This window comes from Dasypus novemcinctus, chromosome 19 (assembly GCF_030445035.2).
Source record: "Dasypus novemcinctus isolate mDasNov1 chromosome 19, mDasNov1.1.hap2, whole genome shotgun sequence".
Classification (NCBI taxonomy): domain Eukaryota; kingdom Metazoa; phylum Chordata; class Mammalia; order Cingulata; family Dasypodidae; genus Dasypus; species Dasypus novemcinctus.
The window spans coordinates 26,162,963-26,186,618 of record NC_080691.1 but is presented as its reverse complement, the minus strand read 5'-3'; the positions used below and the strand labels follow the sequence as shown (position 1 = coordinate 26,186,618).

Here is a 23,656-nt window from a genome sequence, read left to right as displayed (position 1 = left end):
ACTTCTTGCTCCTTGACTAGGAGTTTGACTATGTGACTTGCTTTAGCCACAGGGTTATTAGTGACCATGATATGTGCAGAAGCTTAACATAAACTTAAGTGGTAGGGCTGTCCTCTTATGGTCCTGCTTTTCACTATGAGAAGAACATGCTTCAGGTGGCTGCTGGTCCAAGGAGGATGAGAAACATGTGAAGTATATGTGTGCCCAGTCTGCAGCATTGCCTAGCTTAACCGAGTTTAGCTTAGATCAACCAAACCTCTGCCAACGGGCAGATGCATGCATGAAAAATAAATGAATATTGTTTTATGCTGCTGAGCTCTGGGATGGTTTCTTATACGGTATTATTACGGGAGTATCTCACAGGTACAAACATGATATGCCTCTCTATGTGTTTACCTTCTTAAACATTTTCTTCAGATAAACTTTAAAGATTTAAGTTTATTCTTAGTCATTATTTTGTTTCCCTGACTGTTGGTGAAGTTGAACACCTTACTTCTTTTGTCGTTTGAATGATCAACTCTTCTCGTATCCTTTGACCACTTTACTACTGAGTTGTCTTGTTATCATTTTGTAGGAATTCTTTGCATTTAGGAAATTTTTTCCTTTGTGAAGGTTCAGCTTGGGAACCTGACTCAGGTCTGCCTGATTTTAAAGCTCTTGTTCTTAACTTGTAACCGTTGTGACAGAGAAGAAAATTGTGTAACCTACAGCTGTTTTATTGTGCCTGCACATTGGTTTTTGGGGGAAAAAAGGGGAGAGGGATTTAAAAATTGTGAGGTTTTATATTAATCCTTATTTCTGCCTTCTTTTGAAAATCTAGGAGATTTGCCAGCACTAGGTCTGCATTCTGGTCTGGCAACAGTTAAGGGTGACTGTATCCTTTTAGCTTTTGGGATATGCCTTTTCCACAGGGCTACTCCTTTTGCTTCCTGTCTTGCCTGGGGTAGTCATCAGGGTTGTTCACAAATAATCCGGTCCTCCTTATTCTTGGCATATGCGAGGATTGACCCTGTCACCTTCCTTGAAGTTAGAAGTGGCCATGTAACCTGCTTTGGCTAATAGATGTAAGCTGTTACTTCCAGGTAGAAGAAACGTTGGATAGTGTTTTTCCTCTACTCTTACACAGTTATCTTGGAGGCCATGTGGTGAGATAAAGCCTGAGAATGAGGACAGGTAGGACCTCTGCTCACTCATGGTAGGCATGTAGCAAAAAGTGAGAAGTAAACATTTGTTGTGTTAAACCATTGAGATTTAGTTTTTTTAAATTATAACCTTGCCCACTGGTTTTCAAAGTGTGTCATTTGTTGTATCCACAAGACCCTTTCAGTGGATCTGCAAGGTCAAACCTATTTTCAAAATATTGGCAAAATATTATTTGCTTTCTTTACTGTGTTGATATTTTCACTGATATTTCACTGATGAAAAGCAATGGGGTGAAGAACTGCTGGTACATTAGCATGAATCAGGGCAAGATACACAACTGTCATCATGGTTGTCACTGTCATGAATTTGTACTTTTAAAAAAATTCACTTTTTCTAAAGTGAATGAAGGATGAAGTAGTATATAAATTATGAAATTATTAACTTTTGATCCTTGAGTACACACCTTTTACTATTCTGTGTGATAAAATGGGAAAATAACATATCATAGACACTTCTCCCTCCCTGAATTTGATGGTTATCTGAGGAAGAGCATGTGGATGGCTGGACCAGCCCCTTTTTTATGGAACATCTTTTTACTTGAAAAAACAACTGGTAACTATGGCTTTTCAGATTTGAGTATTTGGTAGACATTTCTGCAAAAATGAGTAAAGTGAGCACCATTTACAACAGACATCTGACATCATTTGTGGCCAAAATATAATTTGAGTGTTTTTTTTCCTCTCTCTGTGTCCGTTTGCTGTGTGTTCTTCTGCATCCGCTTGCGTTATCCTGTGGCACTGGGGAAGGGTGTCTCTTTTTTGTTGGGTCATCTCTTTGTGTATGCAGCCCCACTCCTTGGCGGGCTGTGTTTTTTTCATGCAGTGCAGCTTTTATTTTTAGGTTTTTGATCCATTTTGAGTTAATTTTTGGATAAGATATGAGATAGGGGTCCTCTTTCCTTTTGGCTATCTATATCCAGTTCTTTCAGCACCATTTTTTGAAGGGACTGTTCTGCCCAGGCTATGCAGGTTTGACAAGCTAGTCAAAAATCACTTGACCATACCTGTGAGGGTCTGTTTCTGAACCATCATTTTGGTTCCATTGGTCTGTGTGTCTGTCTCCATGCCAGTACCATGCCGTTTCCACCACTATAGCTAGGCAATATGATCCAAAGTTTGGAGGTGAGAGTTCGCTTTTCTTTTTTAGGATGTTTCTAGCTATTCAGGACCCCCCACCCTTCCAAATAAATTTGACAATCTTGTTTTCAATTAAAAAAAAACAAACACTGTTGGAATTTTTATTGGGGTTGTATTGAATCTGTATATTAATTTGAGTAGAATTGACATCTTAATGATATTTAGCCATGCTCATGGACTGTTCTTCCAGTTATTTAGGCCTTTTTAAATTTCTTTTAACATTAAATTGCAGTTTTCTGAATACAAGTGCTTTTCATCGTTGGTTAACTTTATTCCTGACTATTTGAGTTTTACTTGTCATATTTTATTTTCACCACTCTTTTGACACTTTTAGTTACTGTTATTGATAAAATCTTCATTTCTAGATTCTCTTCCAGGACTCTCTCTCTCCTGTGTTTTCTTTTCAGGCTCTAGCACACCCTTTAGTATTTCCTGAAAATCTGGTCTCTTGGTTATATATTCAGTTTCTGTTTATCTGTGAATATTCTAAACTCACCCTCATTTTTGAAAGATAGTCTTGCTGGATATAAGATTCTTGGCTGGAAGTTTTTCTCCTGTAGTATCTTAAATATATCAAACCACTGTCTTCTTGCCTCCATGTTTATGGTGAGAAATCAGCACTTAATCTTATTGGGTATCCCTTATATGTTATGAATTGCTTTTCTCTTCCTCTTCTCAGAATTCTCTCTTTGTCTTTGGCATTTGACCTTCGGATTAGTATGTGTCTTGGAGTTTGTCTATTCGGATTTTTTTGGGCGGGAGTACTTTGTGCTTCTTGGACATGAATATCTGTGTCCTTCAATAGGGTTGGGGTATTTTCTACCATTATTTCTTCAAATATTCCTTCTGCCCCTTTTGCCTTCTCTTCTCCTTCTGGGACACACATGATATGCATGTTTGCACATCTTTTACTGTCATTTAGTTCCCTGAGACCTTGTTCAATTTTTTCCATTCTTCATCTGTTCTATTGCATATTCACTTTCAGAGGCCATTTCTTCAAGTTCACCAATCCTTTCTTCTGCCTCCTGAAATCTTCTGTTATATGATTCCAATGTTTTTTAAAATTTCATTTACTGTACCTTTCATTTCCATAAGATCTCCTACTTTTCTGTGTCTGCTTTCAAATTCTTCTTTGTGCTCATCCAGTGTCTTCTTAATATCCTTAAGCTCTTTAGCCATCTCATTGAATTTATTAAGGAGATTTGTTTGAACATCTATGATTAGTTGTCTCAACTCCTTTATGTCATCTGAAGGCTTGTCTCATTCCTTTAACTGGGCCATAGCTTCCTGTTTCTTGGTGTGGATAGTAAATTTTTGTTGGTGTCTTGGCATCTGGCTTACTAGAATATTTATTCTGGGTGCAGTTTTTCTCTTTAGTTTAGGACTTCCTGCTCTTTCTCCCTTGCTGGTTGTGTAGTAGGAGCCCAGGATGTAGTTGATGCTATAAGCTGTGGAGGTTCAAGCTGCCCTCCTTGTTCCAGGGACTAATGAAGCTTCTCCCAACTTTCTCCTTTGCCAGGGGTAGGGATAGAGTCACAGCTGTGTGGAATAATCCGAGTCATGCAGGCCTAGACTGTAATTGCCCAGAGAGACTGAAGAAGCTTCCCACCCCTTTCTCCCCTGCCTGGGGTGGAGATGGAGCTGCAGGTGTGGGCAGCAATCTATGCAGTGCAGTTCCAAGATGACCACATTTGCTCTGGTAGACTTCTAATAATTCAGTCTGTGCCAGCCAAATGTATCTGCGGTTACCTGGATAGGCTTGTGTGGTGGGGGGGCGGGGGGCTCCAGCCTCCTCCCTGCCAGAGATGACGCTGAGCCTAGGTTAGCGCTGCAGGGAGATCTGGGTAAAAGAAACCAGTTTCTACCATCACTGTGATTTTGGGTGAACCTGGCTTCCCCTTGTGCTGTGGTTGGAGTCAAAATGGTGGCCACTGGCCTCTATCCTACTTGGACAGATTCATATCCTAGCTGTTCCTAGGTTTATACCTTAGCCAGCTGAGTCTACTAATCAGTAGCTGAAATCTGTCTCCTCCTCTCTTGTTTTTGGGAAATGAAGCTTCCAATTCCAGCCACAGAATAGCTCCTGGGGCGGCTTGTGCTGCCAGAGTAGGATGATCACCAGCCTCCGCGGCTTGGCTGGTAATTTCCCAGAGAGGCTGGCTCAGGTCCCTGTAGCTTCCTCCCTCTGGATGCGGGGCTGGGGCTTATGGTAGTGCTGTAGTCTGATCTGGATGGAAAGAAGCCAGTCCCTACCAGCACTGTGATTTTCAGTCTGCCCCACTTCCCCTTATGCCAGGCATGGAGTTAAGATGACAGCTACCGGCCTCTTTCTGACTTGGACGGATTCTAACTTTAGCTGTTATCAGGATTATACTTTAGCCCGCCAAATTTACTCATCAGTAGCTGAAATTGGTGCCCAGCCTCTCTTCCTCCCCTGTTTTTGGGAAGTGGACCTTCCATTTCCTGACATGGAACAGCTTCTGGGGTGGCTTGTGCCTCTAGTGGAGGATGGGCACTGGTGTCCTTGGTGTGTAGTGCTCTACTTATGAGTCTTCTCTGCCGAAAGTTAGTCTCCTCCTTCCATTCCTTCAAGGATGTTGCTGTATGCTCCTCTGGTGTCCTGGAGCCTCCAAACAGGTGCTTCATCTAGCTCCAGATAGCTCTGGGTGTTTACTAAACTACTCTGTAGCAGGAGCTGATTCTAGGAGCTCCTTACTTTGTCCCTGTCTCACTGATTGTCCCATTTAGCATAATGTTTTTGAGGTTCATCCATGTTGTAGCATTTATTAGTACTACTTCTTATTGCTGAATAATAATCCATTGTTTGAATATACCATGTTTTGTTTATCCACGCATCAGTTGATGGGCTTTTAGGTTTTTTCTACTTTTCGGCTATTGTGATTAATGCTGCTGTGGGCCTTGTGTACAAGTTTTGAGTGGACATATGTTTTCATTCCTTACCTTGATGTGGAATTGCTGAGGCAAGTGGTATAACTTCTTGAAGAACTGCCAGAACATTTTTCAAAGTGACTATATCATCTGCAGTGAACTTTTTAGAAACTCCCACTTGACAAGTTTTGTTTAAGTATCAAAGAAGAATAATTAGTTGAAAAAACTATTAAAATACTTCTTGCATATATTCAACTCCACATCTTCTGTATTAGGTGGGTTTTCTTTATATGCTTCGATCCAAGCAACATATTGCAACAGATTGAATGCAGAAGTAGATATGAGAAATGTTGTATTAAGCCACACATTAAAGAGATTGACAAAAAATGTAAAAACATTGCCCTTCTTCTCACTAAATTTTTTTAAAAAATGTAATGTTTTAGGAAAACTGTTAACATGTTACAGATTTATTTTTGTTATTTTTAAATGAGTTAATAAATATTTTTAAGAATCTCATTTTTAATGGTCAACATGTAAACATCAATAGCCATAATACATATAAATCCACATACGGGAATCTTAATAATTTTTAAGAAAGTAAAGAGTCCTGGGACCAAAAGCTTTGAGAATTGCCTGTCCTGTCTGACTCCTCCTCTCCAGCAGGTGTTTGGGTTTGCTGCCCTTGCTCTTCTCTTTGTTGCAGTTTTGGTCATCTACCACTTACTACCTGTGTGGCTGGAGGCAAGTTTGCTTCATCTTGCTGACCCTCAGTTTCTTCATCTGTAAAACGGAGATGATGAGATGGAATATTCATGATGTTTTAGGATTAATTGAGAGGAGACTGTGGAAAACAAATGCCACATGACTCAATGTACTTCAGTGAGATTGTGAACTCATGGAGCAGATGTGGCAGCTTTTTCCTAGAGAATATTTGATTATCCTTGGTTGTTTTGAATTAGTCTTTTCTTTGGTTTTCATGTTAATGCTTTGGGGCAAATAATTTCAAATTGTACAGATGGAAGTGCAGGACACCTTGCTGGCAAGCGTGGGGATGTGATTGGAAAGAGAGGGTTGGGAGTGATAAGTGGTGCCAGGTGTTTGGGGGTACTTTTATTTAACAGATGTTTTATGAACATTGACTGTGCATTGTTTTGCTGGGTCATGGAGATACAGTGTGGAACAAAGTAGATAAGGTATAGTGTCCCTTCTCTCAGAGAGCCTATATTCTGCTAGAAGGTAAGAGAGACAAGTAGTAAATAAGCAGAATTACTGCAATAGTGAGTTATAATATGAAACAGGACAGGATGACTTGATAGAGTGGCAAGGTAGTCCTTATTCTGGATGGAGAAACCTTGGAGGTCCTCTCATGTAAGTAAATGTTGTACTTGTTCAGGTGGTGTGCTTCATAGAAGTATCAGTGCTATTCACCTAATTCCTTGATAATATAAATTAACAGCTTCAGCTTTAAGGTAATTAAGTAAGTAAATTGGTGCCAAGATAGATACTGTTGAAAGTAAGTGAAGTATAATAAGTCATAAGAGACAGTTGCTAATCTGGTGTTTTGGTTTGTTTTTCCCTGATCACCAAGGTACATACATTTTATGGAAAATCTTCACACAAGGTAAAGGAGGGGAACAATTACCCATAATCTCACCAATCAGACATAGTCACTATTTAGATTTGGGTATGTTCTCTTCCTGTTGTTTTTCCATACTTACTTACTTTACATAATTGAGACATACTGTTTTGTCACATAACACAAATAAGCATTTTCCCCACCTTTTAAAAGCACTTTAACTAAAATTATCCATTCTCTGGCTATATTTAGCCATTCTTCAAATAATGGACATTTAGGGTACCTTCCGGTTTTTATATCACTTTTTTTGTTTAAAAGAATCACCCAATAAAAATAAGCAAATCTTTTTTTTTTTTTAATTTTTTAATTTTTTATTGACTTTGTAATAATATTACATTAAAAATATATATGTGAGGTCCCATTCAACCCCATCCCCCCACCCCCCTTCTCCCCCCCCAACAACACTCGTTCCCATCATCATGACACATCCATTGGATTTTGTAAGTACATCTTTGGGCACCTCTGCACCTCATATACATTGGTTCACATCATAGCCCATACTCTCCTCCATTCCATCCAGTGGGCCCTGTGAGGATTTACAATGTCCGGTGATTGCCTCTGAAGTACCATCCAGGGCCGCTCCATGTCCCAAAGACGCCTCCACCTCTCATCTCTTCCTGCCTTTCCCCATACCCTTCGTCCACTATGTCCACTTTTCCCATTCCAATGCCACCTCTTCTATGTGGACATTGGATTGGTTGTGTCCATTGCACCTCTATGTCAAGAGGAGGGTCAGATTCCACCTGGATGCTGGATGCAATCCTCCCATTTTCAGTTGTAATCACTCTAGGCTCCATGGTGTGGTGGTTGTCCTTCTTCAACTCCATCTTAGCTGAGTGTGGTAAGTCCAATAAATCAGATTGTAGGTGCTGGAGTCTGTTGAGGCTCAGGATCTGGCTATCACATTGTCAGTCCAGAGATTCAAATCCCCTAAATATATCTTAAACCCCAACATTAACTGCACCTCCAGCACATTGGCATGAAAGTCTTATGAAGGGAGATCCCATCTGAGTCCAGATTCATCACACATAAACACCATTTCCTAAGAGGGGCCATCTGCCCTGGTAGTTAACCCCATCGGCCATGACCATAACTCCCGTGGGTCTCTTTAGCCCTCAAAGGAACCAATATCTGGGGGTTGTATCTGCTTTATCTGTCTCTCTGACTCTGCTCAGTTGTGCATGAGGGCAAACCTTCTGCCAGCCTCCAGACTCTTTTTTAGAAACTCGTAGCCATATAAACTCATTTCTCCTTTCCATTTCCCCCTTACTTTAGGTCAAACAGCATTTTAAAGTCATGGTATTTTATGTAGACATGGATATTCTGCTGATCCGCATTGAACCTTCCGTATAAGGTCATTTTCCAGTTGCATCATCAGTTGGTAGTTGATAGTGGTCCCTCGTTGCCAGGGAGGCTCATCCCCGGGTGTCATGTCCCATGCTGGGGGGAAGGCATTGCGTTTACATGCTGAGTTTGGCTTCGAGACTGGCCACATTTGAGTAACATGAAGGCTGACAGGAGGAAATTCCCAGGCACAAAGTTGTTCTAGGCCTTGTTCTTATTTTGGGTTTATCAGCTCACAAGCATAGTCATTAGCATCAGGGATAAGCAAATCTTTTAATGTCAATAATGCCTTATATTTAAAGTGCTTTACAACTTACATGGACATATATCTCATTTGGCCTTCACAATAATCCCTGAAAAATAGACAGGACAGGTTATTAATATGTCCATTTTAAAATCAAGGGGGAGGTAACATACATTAGTAATAAAAACATTTTTGGGGAAGAGGATGTGGCTTGAGCAATTGGGCTCCTGTCTACCATATAGGAAGTCCAGGGTTTGATACCCAGGGCCTCCTGGTGAAAGCAAGCTGGCTCACGCAGAGTACTGCCCCACATGGAGTGCTGCCCTGCGCAGGAGTGCTGGCCCACGTGGAGAGCTGGCGCAGCAAGATGATGCAATAAAAAGAGACACAAGGGAGAGACAATAAGAGACATGGCAGATCAGGGAGCTGAGGTGGTGCAGGAGAATGATTGCTTCTCTCCCACTCCAAAAGGTCCCAGGATCCGTTCCCAGAGCCGCCCAATGAGAATACAAGCAGACAGAAGAACACACAGCAAATGGACACAGCCAGACAATGGAGGGAGGGGGGAGAAATAAATAAATCTAAAAAAATGAAAAACATTTTTGTAGCTCTTCACAATTTATTAAGAAAATTCTCGTGTGCTTTTTTACTCCTGTTTGTTTCTGCTCTTTTCTTTGTACCCAGTGCATACCACATGGACATCTGTCGTAGCATATACAGTGCTTTCTGTATATACCTTTTTCTTTATTGACTGCTCTGGAGGCTCTTGAAGAATAGAGACTGTGTCTGCATTTGCTTCTCTATCCTTAGCACACTATGAGAATTAGATACATACCTTTGAATGAATCTTGAATGAAAAAAATATGTGGAGGAGAAGCTTAGAGCTGAAACAGCCTAATAATAGGGTAGGTAGAACATTTTGGATAACGTTTAAAAGTACCCATCCAATGAAGGAATCCTATCAGTGTCTTTCTTCCTATACTTTTGCAAAACCAGGCCTTCAGAAAATTGAACATGTGCTAATCAGCTATGTTTGTGTCACTATGTCATCTCCACAGTCCTACTTACACAATTCTTTTGGCAAGGTTTTGAATATTCATGTTTGAAAACAAGCTGAAGTACTGTGAGAATTGCTTTCCTGTTTATTAGGAATGCAGTTAGTAGAAGAGGTCCTTCTGGGATACAGTTGTCCATGGACTCTGTTTTCTTTTAGGAAGAATAGTGGAATAGTTTGGGAGTAATGTTAAGATCACTTTTAACCACATTGTAACATCCAATTTATTGCATTTTGACCAACCTCTTGATAGTCTTTATGGCTTTTGATTTTTCTAGGGTAGCATTTGAAGCTCAGTTTAGTTTGCACATTGCGTGATTATGCAGTTAACTGATATGGTCCCAGTAGGGCAGAGAAGTATGAATTTACATGTAGTTAAGCAGCATGGACCTAAGTGATTTGTGCTCTATTCCCAGAGCTTCTGCACTTAGCTTTTCTTCTTGCATTAACCAAGGAATACAAATGTTGTTTTTGTATAACCTGTCTTTGTCCTGCTAGTGCCATTGCTTTCCTTTAAAAGAAACAAAAGCAAAGGGGAGTGTAGAGAATACAAATTAAAGCCATCTTGAAAGATGAACATGATAAATTAAAGACCGAAATTCAGTAGTGAGGAGGTTGTGGTAAAATTGTAAATGCTATTTATTTTAATGGTGGTGATATAAATGGCATAACTTTTGGGAAGTTATTTGGCTTTATATAGCAATTGATTCCACTCTGGTAATGATAACTATTACAAATTACTTAAGAGACTAGAAAAGGCTTCATGTTTTTATTGCAGTTCTATCTATGATAACAAATACCTGGGATCGGCCTAAATGTTGATTGTAGAGGATGTGTTTACTAAATTATGGTACATCAACATGATGGATTATTATATAGCCTTGAAAATATGATTATCAAGACCATGTAGGTACTTGAAAATGGTTTACTATCCAATTAGTGTCAAGAAGAGCTGAATGCAAAGCATCCTAATTTGTCGTATAAATGCCAGGGGTCACAGGCTGGAAGATAATATGCAATAATAAATATAGTTTTATTTACATGATGGGATTATGGATAATCTTTGTCTTTAACGTTGTAATTGTTTCTGTGTTTTAAGTAAATTTGTTGGGATAATTTTAAATTTACTGAAAACTTGTAACCAGAGTACAGAGAGTACAGAGAGTAGAGATAGTACAGAGTATAGATAGTACAGAGAGTAGGTCCCCCACTCATTTCCCCTATTTTTAGTGATAATCATAGTTTAACAATATTTTTATAATTTTCATTTAAAATAAATTAAATATATAAACATTCCAAAGATGATTAAAGATATTGTTGCGGTACTGCAGGGACAGTTACTGGACATTGTATATCCTCCCATGACCCACTGGGTGGACGGGGGGAGAGTGTAAACTATAATGTGGACCATTGACCGTGTGGTGCAGCAGTACTCAGAGATGTATTCACCAAGTGCAGTGAATGTCCCATGATGATGGAGGAGGTTGTTGTTAGGGGAGGAGTCGGGTAAAGGAGGGTGGGGGGTATATGGGGACCTCATATTTTTTAAATGTAACATTAAAAATAAATAAAGACAAAGAAATTTTTTAAAAAATCACTTATGCCCCTCTCATGTTAGTAGACTGTAGAGTATCTTTCCATACTTTTATCCTGAGCTCTTATAAACCTATTGTATGATTATTATTATGATAATATGTGATAACATACACATTATTATTATTATTTTTTTAAGGAGGTACCAGGGATTGAAACTGGGACCTTGTACATGGGAAGCAGATGCTCAACCACTGAGCTACATCTGCTCCCCTCCAATTTGCTTTTATCACTTAATAATATATCATGGACTGCCAGTGTCTGTAACCCCGTCTGTTAAAACAATCTGGAATACTTTAAAAAAAATATGTATTCCCAGAAATTATCCAGAGATTCTTACTCACTCTGGGGTTGGGCTCAGGCATCAGAAATTTTTTTTTAAGTTAAAGTTAATAGATCACAAGGAATGTTACATTAAAAAAAATTAAAAATAAAATAGATTCCCATATAACCCACTCCCCACCCCCCACCGGAATTTTTTCTAAGCTCCCTATATATTTAATATATATCAGACCTAAGAACCACTACTCTAGGTAAATAGAGATCAACTGTAGCTAGGTTTTCATTTTTTACTAGTATGGCTGTACTCCTATGTATTCAATCATTTCCATTGATGAGTTATCAGGGTTTTTCTGTCATTTAAACAGTGCTGTAATAAACATCCTTGTGTATCTTTATACATAGGTACTTTCTGTAAATGCCCTCAAAAATGCATTTGCTGGGCCAAATGTGGATATGTGTATTTTAATGTTAATAGCCCTTCCTAGTTTATTTTTCTAAAGAAATTTTAGTAACTGTAAAGATCTTTTCTTTTCCATTTTTTTTATGTATATGAAGTTTACCATCAAACTTCCAAGGTTAGTTCTTTTTACTCGAGCAGTGACACATGACAGATTATTCTTAATGGCAAAAGCCACTGGACACTGGCACTCTATTATATTGGTAGAATGTTTCATGTACATAAAAGCCTTTAGGAGGGAATCTTATATAATTGTTTTGTTTTCCAATAATAGGTTTAAGCATTCAGAAGATGGCTGTCTCATGCTTGACTTGTTTTCTGGCACTCAGGCACTTTCCTCCTTAGTTCCTTTAATAGCACAGAAAAGGCAATTTTGAAAGCTCAACTCCCTGGCTGAGCTTCCAGACTTGGAGAAGGGGGTCTAATTTCTTGCCTCTCTAGGGGCAGCTCTTCACTTTGCGCATCTGGATAAAGGGCCAGGCTGGTCTGTTGTAAGGGCTGCTTAATCATACTCCAGTCTTTGCAGTATTCTTTGACAGAAGAAATTTGCAGGTTGACATGCTTTTTGCCCCATAAGCAACTTCCTAATTCAGTGTTTCTGTTCGTGTACATTTAAGTACCCCTGACAGCAAATCAAGGTGACCTCGTGCTCCAGAAGTGTATGGGTGTTGCCTGAAATGGCAATTGCAAAATATCTTTGAAGTTTTCTATTTTAAAGCTTTATCCAAATTATGCATTCTATTTCACAGTGTATTTATTTTAATATTAAAAATGTTTTAAATGACTTAACATCTGAAAGAAAAAGTTAAAAACTTTTTCCCTTCAATTTTTTTCTTAAAATTAATGCTTCAGGAATAGGATTGGGGCACACATCTTAATGAATAACGTTACTCAGGGTCCATGCATTTAAGTGTGCCAGTTTTGATGCATAGCCCTGATTTATTACTTTTTCCTCTGGAATTATTATATATTTTATGACTTTGGCTCAGACTTTGCTTGGGGAAGAGGGTGAGTTGCAAATTCTGGTTGTGCAAACTTTTTACAGTATTTGTGTTTTCTTAATGTAGTTTCTATGAGAAATTGGTATAAATGCAAGAAACTATATTTTTCACTTATGGTCTCTTCATAGGAGGAGAGGGCAGTGAGAGATCGGAATCTTCTCCAGGTTCAAGATCATGATCAGCCCATTCCCTGGAAAGTGCAGTTTAACCTGGGCAATAGCAGTCGACCAGGCAATCAGTGCCGTAACTCCATTCAAGGGAAGCATCTCATCACGGATGAACTAGGTAATGGCAGTTCTCTTCCTCTCCTGGCAGTCAGTGAAATACACTTGTGGGACCTTTAGGGGGAATTGTTCTCTAATACATTTCCCCTTCTTGTTCATTCCCAACATTTCTACTATCCTCTCAGTCTTTCATACCCTACATGACATTCGAGGTTCCTTCCAGTGTCAGAGAAGCACGGTTGAATGACTCTTAGTGCCTATAACTTACAGTTTTAGCATTTTGGCATGCCTCAGCCCCTAGGTCACTTCTTGTGGTCTCTACACACCCCAGAGTATTTTTCAGATCTTGCCAATCTTTTCTTTTCATCTTGATGGTGAACTCTGTAGACTAAGAGCTCAACTTACATCTTGGTAACATAAATAATGTCCATAGCTTGCTGGCACATAGTGTTGGAAATGTGCTTGTTAGCCTACGGACCAAATAATTTCAAATGAACTATAAACACATTCAAAATGTGTTACTTTTACAATGCAAACATCCATATGTTTGTTTTGATGCTTTCTCTCAGGGTTTTCTCACTTCCCTTTAAGCCAGGGGTTCTTAACCTTTTTTGTGCCCCAGACCCCATTGCCAGTTAGGTGAAATGAATACTACTGTAATTTATGTATTGCATACATTAATACATGAAGGAAGTGGTAGATTTCAGTTAGAGGGCAGAGAAAATAAAGATAATAAATTGATTTATTTTCAATTCAAGCTCATGGACCCCTTAAAATTTTTCCACGGACCCCTTGGAGATCTGTGGGCCCTTGCTGTAATGCTTAGCCTGCATCACTATGTGCTGGGCCCTGGGCTAAAAGCCTGCCTCATGAATCTCATTTGATTTTTGCAACAACCCTATGAGGTGTAGGTATTGCTATCCTTGGGCAATGATACAGAGACACCAAGAAATAAAGGAACTTGCCCAAGATTGCCAGTGATCCTTTTATAAGCTGTAACCACAATACACTGTCACATCAAAAAAAGTAACAATTACTCCTTAATTTCAGATACTCAGTCAGTATTCCCAGTTCCCCGATAGTTTGACAGATTGTTTTTCCTTATTCAACAAGTAGTTTGCAGTTAACTTGGGTTTTTTGTTTGTTTGTTTACAAGAGTAAATCTTACTCTATTTCAAAGAGTTCCAGGACAAATGGTTTATGAACATGACAGTATTGAAATTGGAACAGGTAACTGTATTAGAATTTTCACTCTGCATGATGAAGCTAAACAAAATGAAGGCACATGTGGTCTTTATCCCAGTGCAGTATTGGTTAGGGAAAAAAAGTTTGCACTCCCTGTGAAATTTAAAGAAAAAAACAAAAACTTTTCCAGAAAGCTCTTCTCAAAGTCATCAACAAGAGTATGGGATTATTTGGAGGTTGATGGAAGGAGTCAAAGGAAAATACCCAACTATGATAGAATAGCTGGGAATTTTTGCACAAAAATGCACTTCCATCTCAGCATTGATAATACTGACAAACTCTGCCTTTTACAATCACATTTACAGAGCAGATAATATTGCAAATAACAGATTTTTTAAACAGAGAAACTGAATTTTAGGAAAGGGAAATTACTTTCTCAGGATGACCCAGCTCTAGTCAGTGAGCAGATGTACAGCTAAGACCAGGTGTCTTGACTTCCTGTTCAGTGCTTTTTTTCTTTCAGACTGTTTATAGTATATTCAGTGAGAAAATATGGAATCTCAGGCCTTGACATCAATATTTAATATTGGGTTATATGCACACTAATTTGTCATTTTTTTTTTTCATAGGTAGCAAAAGGATACTTTTCTTTTGTCTCATTTAGATAAAAGAAACTCTCAGAAACCTTGAGTTAAATATTTCAAATAAAAATCCTCCATGAATGTTTTGGAGGAAACCCACAAGAATTTATGCCTTTTAGAAAACAGATGCCGACAAGAATTTTGCCAGGGTAACACATTATTAAATAATATAGCCCATTAAATTACAATTTTTCAGAAGTTAGAAGTTAATTTCCCAGATAATACCCACATACCTTGAGGTTTTGATCTCATGGGACTCCTTGTTGGAAAGAACATTTGCTTGAGTAATTTATGATGCAAAGTGAGAGATCTTGTGAGTTTTCTTTCACCGGAAGTTAGAATACCTGTGGTTTTAAGGCTAAATTCTGAAAGTTAGCATTGGGAGGAAAAAGAAGGCATAAGAATCTCATACACATTAAATTCTAGGAATTTAATATGGCAAAGAAAAGGCCAGAAAGGTAATTTCAAAAAGTAGAGTATAGGTCGTGCAGTATTTTACATCTTCCTGATACAGAGATGATAAGGTTGCAGTGTATTATTTATCACTTCGGGCAGAATTTTGAGGAAAATGCTGATGTACCTGCATTTTTTATTGTTTATAAACCCTGCGAAGAAAATGAATAGAAATAGTAAGAATAATCCCAGAAATATTTACTATGGCATTAAAATCTTGCTCTCTTAATTTGGAAGACAAAAACAGCATAATTAAAAAAACAAAACAAAACCCCCAAAAAAACAAAAAACCAAGGAAAACCACAAAGCACCAGCTCCCAGGTAACTGATTGGGTTCTCTTGAGGCCTGTTTCCTAAGTGTTTAAATGGAGGGGACCTTTTAGTATCTTCCTGTAGTCCTTATGCTAGTGGTGCCTCCTGCTTTTGCATAGACTTTGTTTTCCAGAGTAGTTTCTGAAAACAAGTCTTTGCTTCACCTAAGTCTCATTCTCTGAGGATTAAAAAGCTGGGGCATTTGGAATGGAAAGATGCTGGGAACAGCTGCTCCGCACCTGTGGTCCCAGCCTGTGCAAGTGCCCCTCTGGGCCTGTGCGTGCACCTGGTAGATCCCAAGGGTCAAGTAGTGTCCCTCATGGGCTTATTCTTACATTTTTCTGTCCCACTCTTAGAAGGTAGTGGAGAAATGTCTGCTCAGCAGCTCTGAACACTACATTTGCTCTTGTGAAGAGATTCTTTCCCTAAAATTGAGCATGAATTGACTGGGTTTGTTGTGTAATTGATGAAATTTATGAGGAGGGGAGGAAATTAGGGGATTTTTCTTTGTCGTGTAGTAGTGAACTCCACATTCCCTAATTCTAAGGGGTAATTGAATCCCTGGCATACATTGGTATTTACAAACAATGAAATTGGTTGATAAAGGTCAACTGTGACTACTATAACAATTTTTTTTTTCCTCCAAACTACTGAATAAGTCCCAAGAGTTCAAAAGATGTTTGTAAAGAGTGTATTTTTATTTTTTATCCAAAAGAACCTCACTTTTGTGAATGAATGCCTTGGTTTCTCCTGTTTTCAGATTTTTATTTGAAAAAGGCTGACTTTTTTTCTTCAGGCATGGGTAAAGAATCAGCTTGCATGGGTTGGAATAAGAAAATGTAGATGTGACTTGACATGGTAATTAAATCAAAGGCCTGAAGCAGACTAAAATTTAGTTGTAGGTGGTGATGGTGAGTAACCTCGTTATAAACAGGAGTCCATATTTCCTGCAAACTGCATGCAAGAAGCAAACTCTGATCACATTATTTCTGCTTTCTGGCTTTTTGGTGCTTAAGGATACCCCCAATTCCAGATTCTATCTTTGTGCTCTTGGCGTACAATACTGTCATTGCTTCTTCAAGATCAGTTCTGGCAAAGCAGTGGGGAACAGCTGATTTTATATGCTAAGGCACATCTCTGACTTTCAGGATACGTTTGTGAAAGGAAGGATTTGCTGGTGAATGGCTGCTGTCATGTCCACGTCCCTAGCACAAAGCAATACTGCTGCGATGGCTGCTTGTCCAATGGCTGCTGCAGCGCCTATGAGTACTGTGTCTCCTGCTGCCTGCAGCCCAACAAGGTGTGTAGACTTGCTCCTGGTTCTACAGCCCCTCTTTCCTTTCTGCCTTTCTTTTATGCTGAGCATTAGACTCTTCCAGCACCACCCTTTTAAAAATAGAACATAGAAACTTTGTAGATGTCAGAAATTGCTGTTGTGAAGTAGCCCTTGTCTACAAGTAAGGGAGGTGGTTCCCAGTTACTTGAATGGTTCTTTTGCGGAATGGATCATCGTATTGCTAATCAGAGAGCTAATGAATAAGATCCCAGCTCTCTCCCTCTGTATCAACCTTGCCTTAGTTTAGGAGAGCTATTCAAGGTTACCTTGTGCTGGTTTAGTCTGGAATTTATTACAGATACAAACTTTTGTTTCCATAGCAACTTCTCCTGGAGCGCTTCCTCAACCGAGCAGCCATGGCATTCCAGAACCTCTTCATGGCAGTGGAAGATCATTTTGAATTGTGTTTGGCTAAATGCAGGACCTCATCTCAGGTCAGAAGCTGTGATAGCTAGCTGTGGTGGTGAGAGTTGGGCTAGAAGAAAACTAGAAAACCTACACTGGGGTTCTTTTTGTGGGATGATAGTGGAGGAGAATCAAATGAAGCCATGTAAAACTTCATTTGGTTTTGTTTGGTAAAATGTCTAAGTGAGATTTAAACAGTGTGTGTGTGGGGGGGTGGGTAAAACATTTATATTCAGTCAAGGTCTCATTGGCTTGCATTTTTCCTATCTGATTGGCATGTCTACGCTTCAAGTAGAAGCTTACAATTATAAAGTCTGGGTGGTGTCCTAATAGTCCAATTCCCGAGAGATGCTCTCTCCTCCCCATCTTTGAAATTTAACTAAGGCTTTCCTGTAACCACTTGTTTAGAGTCAGCAGTAATTTGTTCTGAGACAGAGTTGTGATTTATTTTAGAACTTCAAGGGTTTGGGCAGGTGGGTGTTTAAAAATATCCGAATAAATCTGTAGGTTGTCAAGCACTCAGTACTTATTTGCATGCTGTCATTAAATGCTTTGCTCTTTGGGCATCACATGTTGCACCTGCTGCTGAAAGCGTCTGAAAGTCTCTTGCCTTTCTATTACTCTGTATCCTCAGCTCTTAGCTTTTGTGGTTGGGCATTTGTCAAACTCTCTTTGTGAAATCACCAGACATGTTTATTATACAAGCATACTTCTTCTGGCTTCTATTTGTAGTGTATCCAAGATTGTACTGGCTTCGTCTGAGATAACTGCCTCATTTGTCATTCTCTGAAACTATCGTACCCTTTGTCAGATTTCCGTATTTCACCTTTTGATTTTACTCCTCTTTTATGTCCTTGGTTTGCTCTAAGAGCATTCAGCATCATTGGGTAAATGTTTCAGTGATTATAATGAGCATTTGAAAACATTAAGAAATTCCTGATGGTCTTGTTTTGCTTGAAGATCTTTCCACTTGAATGGGCTTTAAAGGAAATAGAGAAGCAAGTGGAACATGTGACTCATTTTGATTCTGATTCTAATTCTAAGAAATGATAGAAAAGGTAAAGTATTTTTTGCTACAACTCATAAAACCCAGGGATTATTTCCAGTCTTTAGTGAAACTACTATGCTTTCTGACTTTTTTTTTTATTGCAAAGAGAGACTTCTCGATTGACTTTCAATTTGTTTTGATAACAGTATCTCAGGAAAGATAAGCTTTAGCTGTATGGCTATTAAATTGGATTAATACTTAGAATTTAGTTTCTTAGCATTGGTCTTAGTCTAATTAATGAACTGTAGACTAGCCAAAAGCTCAAGTTGTTTGTATGAAAACAAATTGCTGAAAAATTAGCCATTGGGGATGATTGCATTAAATCACATTTCCAATTTGCTTAGCCAAATGAGGCTTGCCTGGTATTGTGGGATTTGGCTTGTGTGCCAAACTTTTAGGTACATAAACTTTATGAAAGCGATTTGAAGTGCCTCTTCTTAGTCTCTCTGCAGGGTCCAGGACCAGGACCTGACTTTTTTGATGAACAGCGTCAGATGCAAAATACCTGTTGGAACTTAATCTAGTTTAAAATTTTTGAGAAAAATTAGTTGTCTTGAGACACCCACGTTGCAGCTAGGCTGTTTAAAAACTCACTATTGTATATAAAAAGAAGCATTCATGCAGTGATGTTATTTCCATTTTAATGCTCTTTGTTGGCATTCGGTGTGCAGCATTCTTTGTTCCAGAAAGTGCCTTGGAGCCTTTTAGTTGACATTCAGAGATGGACGCAGGCAGGCTCTCCTCCAGGAAGTGTCTGTCTGATGGCAATCCTGCTTTGACTTTCACTGTTCTGAGAGGAAGGTGTTGTGGAACTCTGCTCTCTCATGGTGCTCTTATCTTCTTCCCTTTTGCCAACAGAGTGTGCAGCACGAGAACACCTATAGGGATCCCATAGCCAAGTATTGCTATGGCGAGAGCCCTCCCGAGCTCTTCCCTGCGTGATGGACACAGAAGACTTAAAGCAAGGGCGAGAAGATGCCCTGCTGAAGAACTGTCAGCCTGAAGCCAGACTTCAGCATTCAAACTAGTGCATTGGACAAAGGACAAAAGCCTTGGGGAATCTACTTCTCGTGTTGTACTCTTTGGCTTCACTCATTGCCTGGGCTTTACCAGTTGGAACTGTTCTGTAGAGCAACGTGGAAACGTCAGCCGTTCACATTTGCAAAAGACAAAACTACAGACCAAGCTTTGGGTGTTGTTGACATTCTTGGATGGATGGCACAACTGTTGTTCCTATGAGGGAGCTGTGACTTGTGTTCCCCAGGTGTCAGGGATTAAGTTTTTACTTACTGTTCTAATCTGGGCCCTTTTGCCATAAAATTATTTATTGGATTTCTTTGGAGTAGTGCAAAAGTGATAATGTTTTGTATAGGAAAATGCCTTTCCTTTCTAGTTGACTATATTCAAGGAAATTATTTTTATTATTTTCATTGTTCCTATGTTCTTGAACTTCATGAGTTAAGTTATCCTTTGCCCAGATAAAATGTTTTGTGTCTTACAATGTGGATTTTCTCTTTAGGGGGTTATTTTTTATTTTGTTTTAATAGCGTCTTCAGGAGTAGGCCCTGAACACCAAGGAAATAACCATATCCTTTCACATAAAATTACCTGAAGCGTCAAAGACACTGTTCCATTCTAATTCTATGCAAAATTTCTAGCAGTTGACATCACATGCATAGAGGTTCTTTTCTGGTAATAGTTAAATATGATTGTATACCTATGTGAGAGAACGGTTTAACTAGAAATTCTGACTTACCCTCCTGGAGGACTCTGTTCTCTTTTCCTTTGAAATTGCTGTGTTCTGCTCAGCCACAGTACAAAGGGAGTCTCAGGAAAATCATGGCCCGCCTCTCTCCTTGTCTCATTCCCTTGTCCTGTTGAGAAACCCAGTGTTAAAGTCAGTTCTTAAATGGAGATAACATTAGTAGCTTGCCAAATGTGTTCATTCTTTATTGCTTTCAGCTTCTGCAAATGTAACAGATGCAAACACTCGGTTTCCTAGTGATTTGCAATTTAAATAGTTCATAGTTTACGTTTAAAAAGAAGAAAAGAAAACCCAGTTGTGATCGTTAAAGTTCATGTGCCAATTTGGTAGGTTATGGTGCCCAGTTCCTTGGTCAAGCAAGCACTAGCTGGATTGTTACTGTGAGAGTATATAATGCATTTGAAATATCAGTAAGTCAATTGCATAGATGACTGACTACATCTACAGTTAACTAAGGAGATTACCTTCACCAATGAGAGAAGTTGCATCTAACCAGTTGAAGACCTTAAAAGAAGTATGATTTCAGCTGTCAGAAGAAAGCATTTTCCTCTCTACTTCAGCCAGCCAGCTTCTTCTGGGGAATTCACTGAAAACCTTTATCCAATTTCCCAGTTGCAGCCTACCCTACAGAACACAGACTTGCAGACTTGCCCATCCCCACAGTAGTGGAGATTGTCAGCTTTCTTAGAGTAAACTGTCACATGGTGGCTTTTTTTTTTTAATCCTTAAATTTAAAAAACTTTTTACAAGCACTTCCCCTTCTTCTCCCCCTCCCTGGTAACCTCTAATTTACTTTCTACCTCTGAGAATTTGCTATTTCTAGTCATCCCTTATAAGTGATATTATACAATTTTTGTCCTTATGTGTCTAGCTTGTTTCATTAAGTGTAATATTTTCAGAGTTCTTCCATGTTGCAGTAGGTCTCATAACTTTGGTTTTTCTTGTGGCTGAATAGTATTCCACTGTGTGTATGTATCACATTTTGTTAATCCATTCATTTGTTGATAGACATTGGGTTGTTCCCAATTTTTGGCTATTGTGAATAATGCTGCTGTAAACATTGGTGTGCAAGTATCTGTGATCCTGTTTTCACTTTCTTTTGGGTATATATCTAGATGTGAGGTTGCTGGGTCAAATGGTAATTCTATATTTACCGTTTTGGAGAACCACCATATCACTTTCCACAGTGACTGTGTTACTGGCTTTTTTCTAGGTTCCTGACTATGCTGCAGAAATGAATTTCAAGAGCATGTCAGGCGAGTTAGGCCAGTAATCTATTCAGGTAGAGAGGGAAGAGAAATGGGAGAAGATAACAGATCGTGGGTCCCAGGTAGAGAGGAAGGGACTGAAGATTGATAAAGTGGGCTAAATTACAGACTACAATTGGCCATTATAGATTATAAATGCCCAGGTTTTACTTGCCTGTTGATTGATGCATGGAGAGAAGGCAGCCAGAATTGGGGTCCAATGGCGAGAGAGCAATTCAGGCTTTGCACTTTTTAAACCATTGATTATTCTGCCCTTTTGCTAATGGCAGGGGAGGAGTTCCAGCTGTTTGCAGTTTTGATTGATTACCCCACCCATCAATCCCACAGGTCCAATGATTAAGTCCTTGGGGACTATCCGGGGCATCTGTCCCCTGGCTTCCGGACGAAATCTTGTTCTGAATGGCAGAATCTTGGGCGGGAGGTGTCTTCCAGCAGCCATCTTGGGACTGTTGATGTCCATGTAGACTCTCTGCCAGGTTCCAGATTCATCTGTTGATTCCCTATCTTATTAACTGGCTTCAGCTACACTATTTGACATTCACGTCAACAATACACTAGAGTTCCAATTTCTTTACATCCTTGTCAACATTTATCTTCCATTTTGAAGAGTAGCCATTTTTGTGGGTGTAAAGTAGTGTATCGATGTTGTTTTAACTTGAATTTCCATCTTGGCTAATGATGAGCATCTTTTCATGTGTTTATTGGCCATTTGTATATCTTCTCTGGAGAAATTTCTATTAAAGTCCTTTGCCTATTTTTAAATTGGGTTGTCTTTCATTGTTGCTTTATAAAAGTTCTTTATATGTTCTGGATATTGAACCATTACCTGATACATAGTTTGAAATAATTTTTTCCCATTTTGTAGGTTGTCTTTTCACTTCCTTGGTAATTTCCTTTGATACACGAAAGTTTTTAATTTTGATAAAATCAGATTTATCTGTTTCTTTTGTTGCTTGTGCTTTTGGTATCATATTTGAGAATGCATTGCCAAAACCCAGGACATGGAGATTTGCCTCTATAATATCTTCTGTAAGTTTTATAATTTTAGCTACTATATTTAGGTTCTTGATCCATTTTGAGATGGTTTTTGTATATGGTGTGAGGTAGGGAACTAATTTCATTCTGCATGTGAATATCCAGTTTCCCCAATACCATTTGTAGAAAAGACTCTTCTTTCCCCACTGCATGTACTTAGTACCCTTGTAAAAAATCAGTTGGCTGGGGAGTGGGTGTCACTTAGTGGTTGAGCTCCTGCTTCCCATGTACAAGGTCCCAGGTTTAATCCCAGTACTTCCTAAAAAGAAAAAAATTAAAAATAAAATCAATTGGCCACAGATGTGTGGATCTATTTCTCTCTCTCTCTCTCTCTCTCCCCCTCTCTCCCTCTCTCCTTTCTTTCTCTTTCTTTCTTCCTCCCTCCCTCCCTCCCTTTTTTTTCCAGGAGGTACCAGTAATTGGACCTGGGACCTTGTACATGGGAACCAGGTGTTCAACCGACTGAGTTAAAACCACTCCCTGGGATCTATTTCTTGACTTTCAGTTCTGTTCCACTGATCTATTTGCCTGTCCTTGTGACAGTACCACACTATTTTAATTACTGGCACTTTGTATACAATTTGAAATTGGGAAATGTGAGTCCTCCAATGTTGTTCTTCTTTTTCAAGATTTTTGTGGCTGTTCAGGGTCCCTTACAGTTCCATATAAATTTGAGCATCAGTTTTTCCATTTCTGCAAAAGGCTGCTGGAGTTTTAATAGGGATTGCACTGAATTTGTATATTGCTTTGGGTAATACTGACATTTTAAAAAATATATATTTTTATTAGAGATGTTGTGAATTGACAAAACAGACATATACATACATATATGGAATTCCCATGCACCAATCCTCCACCAACATACCACATTGTGGTAGAACATTTGTTACAGATTATGATACTATCTTCAGACTATTGCCACTACTGTGGTCTGTAGTATACATTTGGTAAATTTTTTCCCTATCCACTATTATTAACACAGTATCTCTTTGGCATTCATGCAAGAATATTACAATACTGCTGTTAACTGTCATCCATAGATTACATTAATTGTATTTTTCCATGCCTTGCCACATTTCTACCTTGCAATAGTGATGTATATTCTAGTTCATAGAAGGACATTCATGTATTTGTACTATTAACCA

At 38.9% G+C, this 23,656-nt stretch overlaps 1 protein-coding gene across 14 annotated transcripts in view; it reads left to right on the top strand.

Annotated features, from left to right (window-relative positions):
- SPRING1 (SREBF pathway regulator in golgi 1) overlaps window positions 1-23,656 on the top strand; it is a 181,013-nt gene that overhangs the window by 7,131 nt on the left and 150,226 nt on the right. For 12 of the 14 annotated variants that reach the window (XR_009181824.2, XR_011646503.1, XR_009181826.2 and 9 more), the window contains exons 2-4: window positions 12,968-13,124; window positions 16,803-16,954; window positions 17,311-17,424. Coding sequence is in view for 4 of the 14 variants with exons in the window: in XM_023589778.3 (XP_023445546.2) it covers window positions 12,968-13,124; window positions 16,803-16,954; window positions 17,311-17,424 (423 nt within the window). In the remaining 10 variants the exon portion in view is untranslated. Of the gene's footprint in view, window positions 1-12,967; window positions 13,125-16,802; window positions 16,955-17,310; window positions 17,425-19,301; window positions 22,239-23,656 lie in introns of those variants that run through there. The other 2 variants (XM_004461896.5, XM_058281416.2) reach the window with 1 other exon arrangement.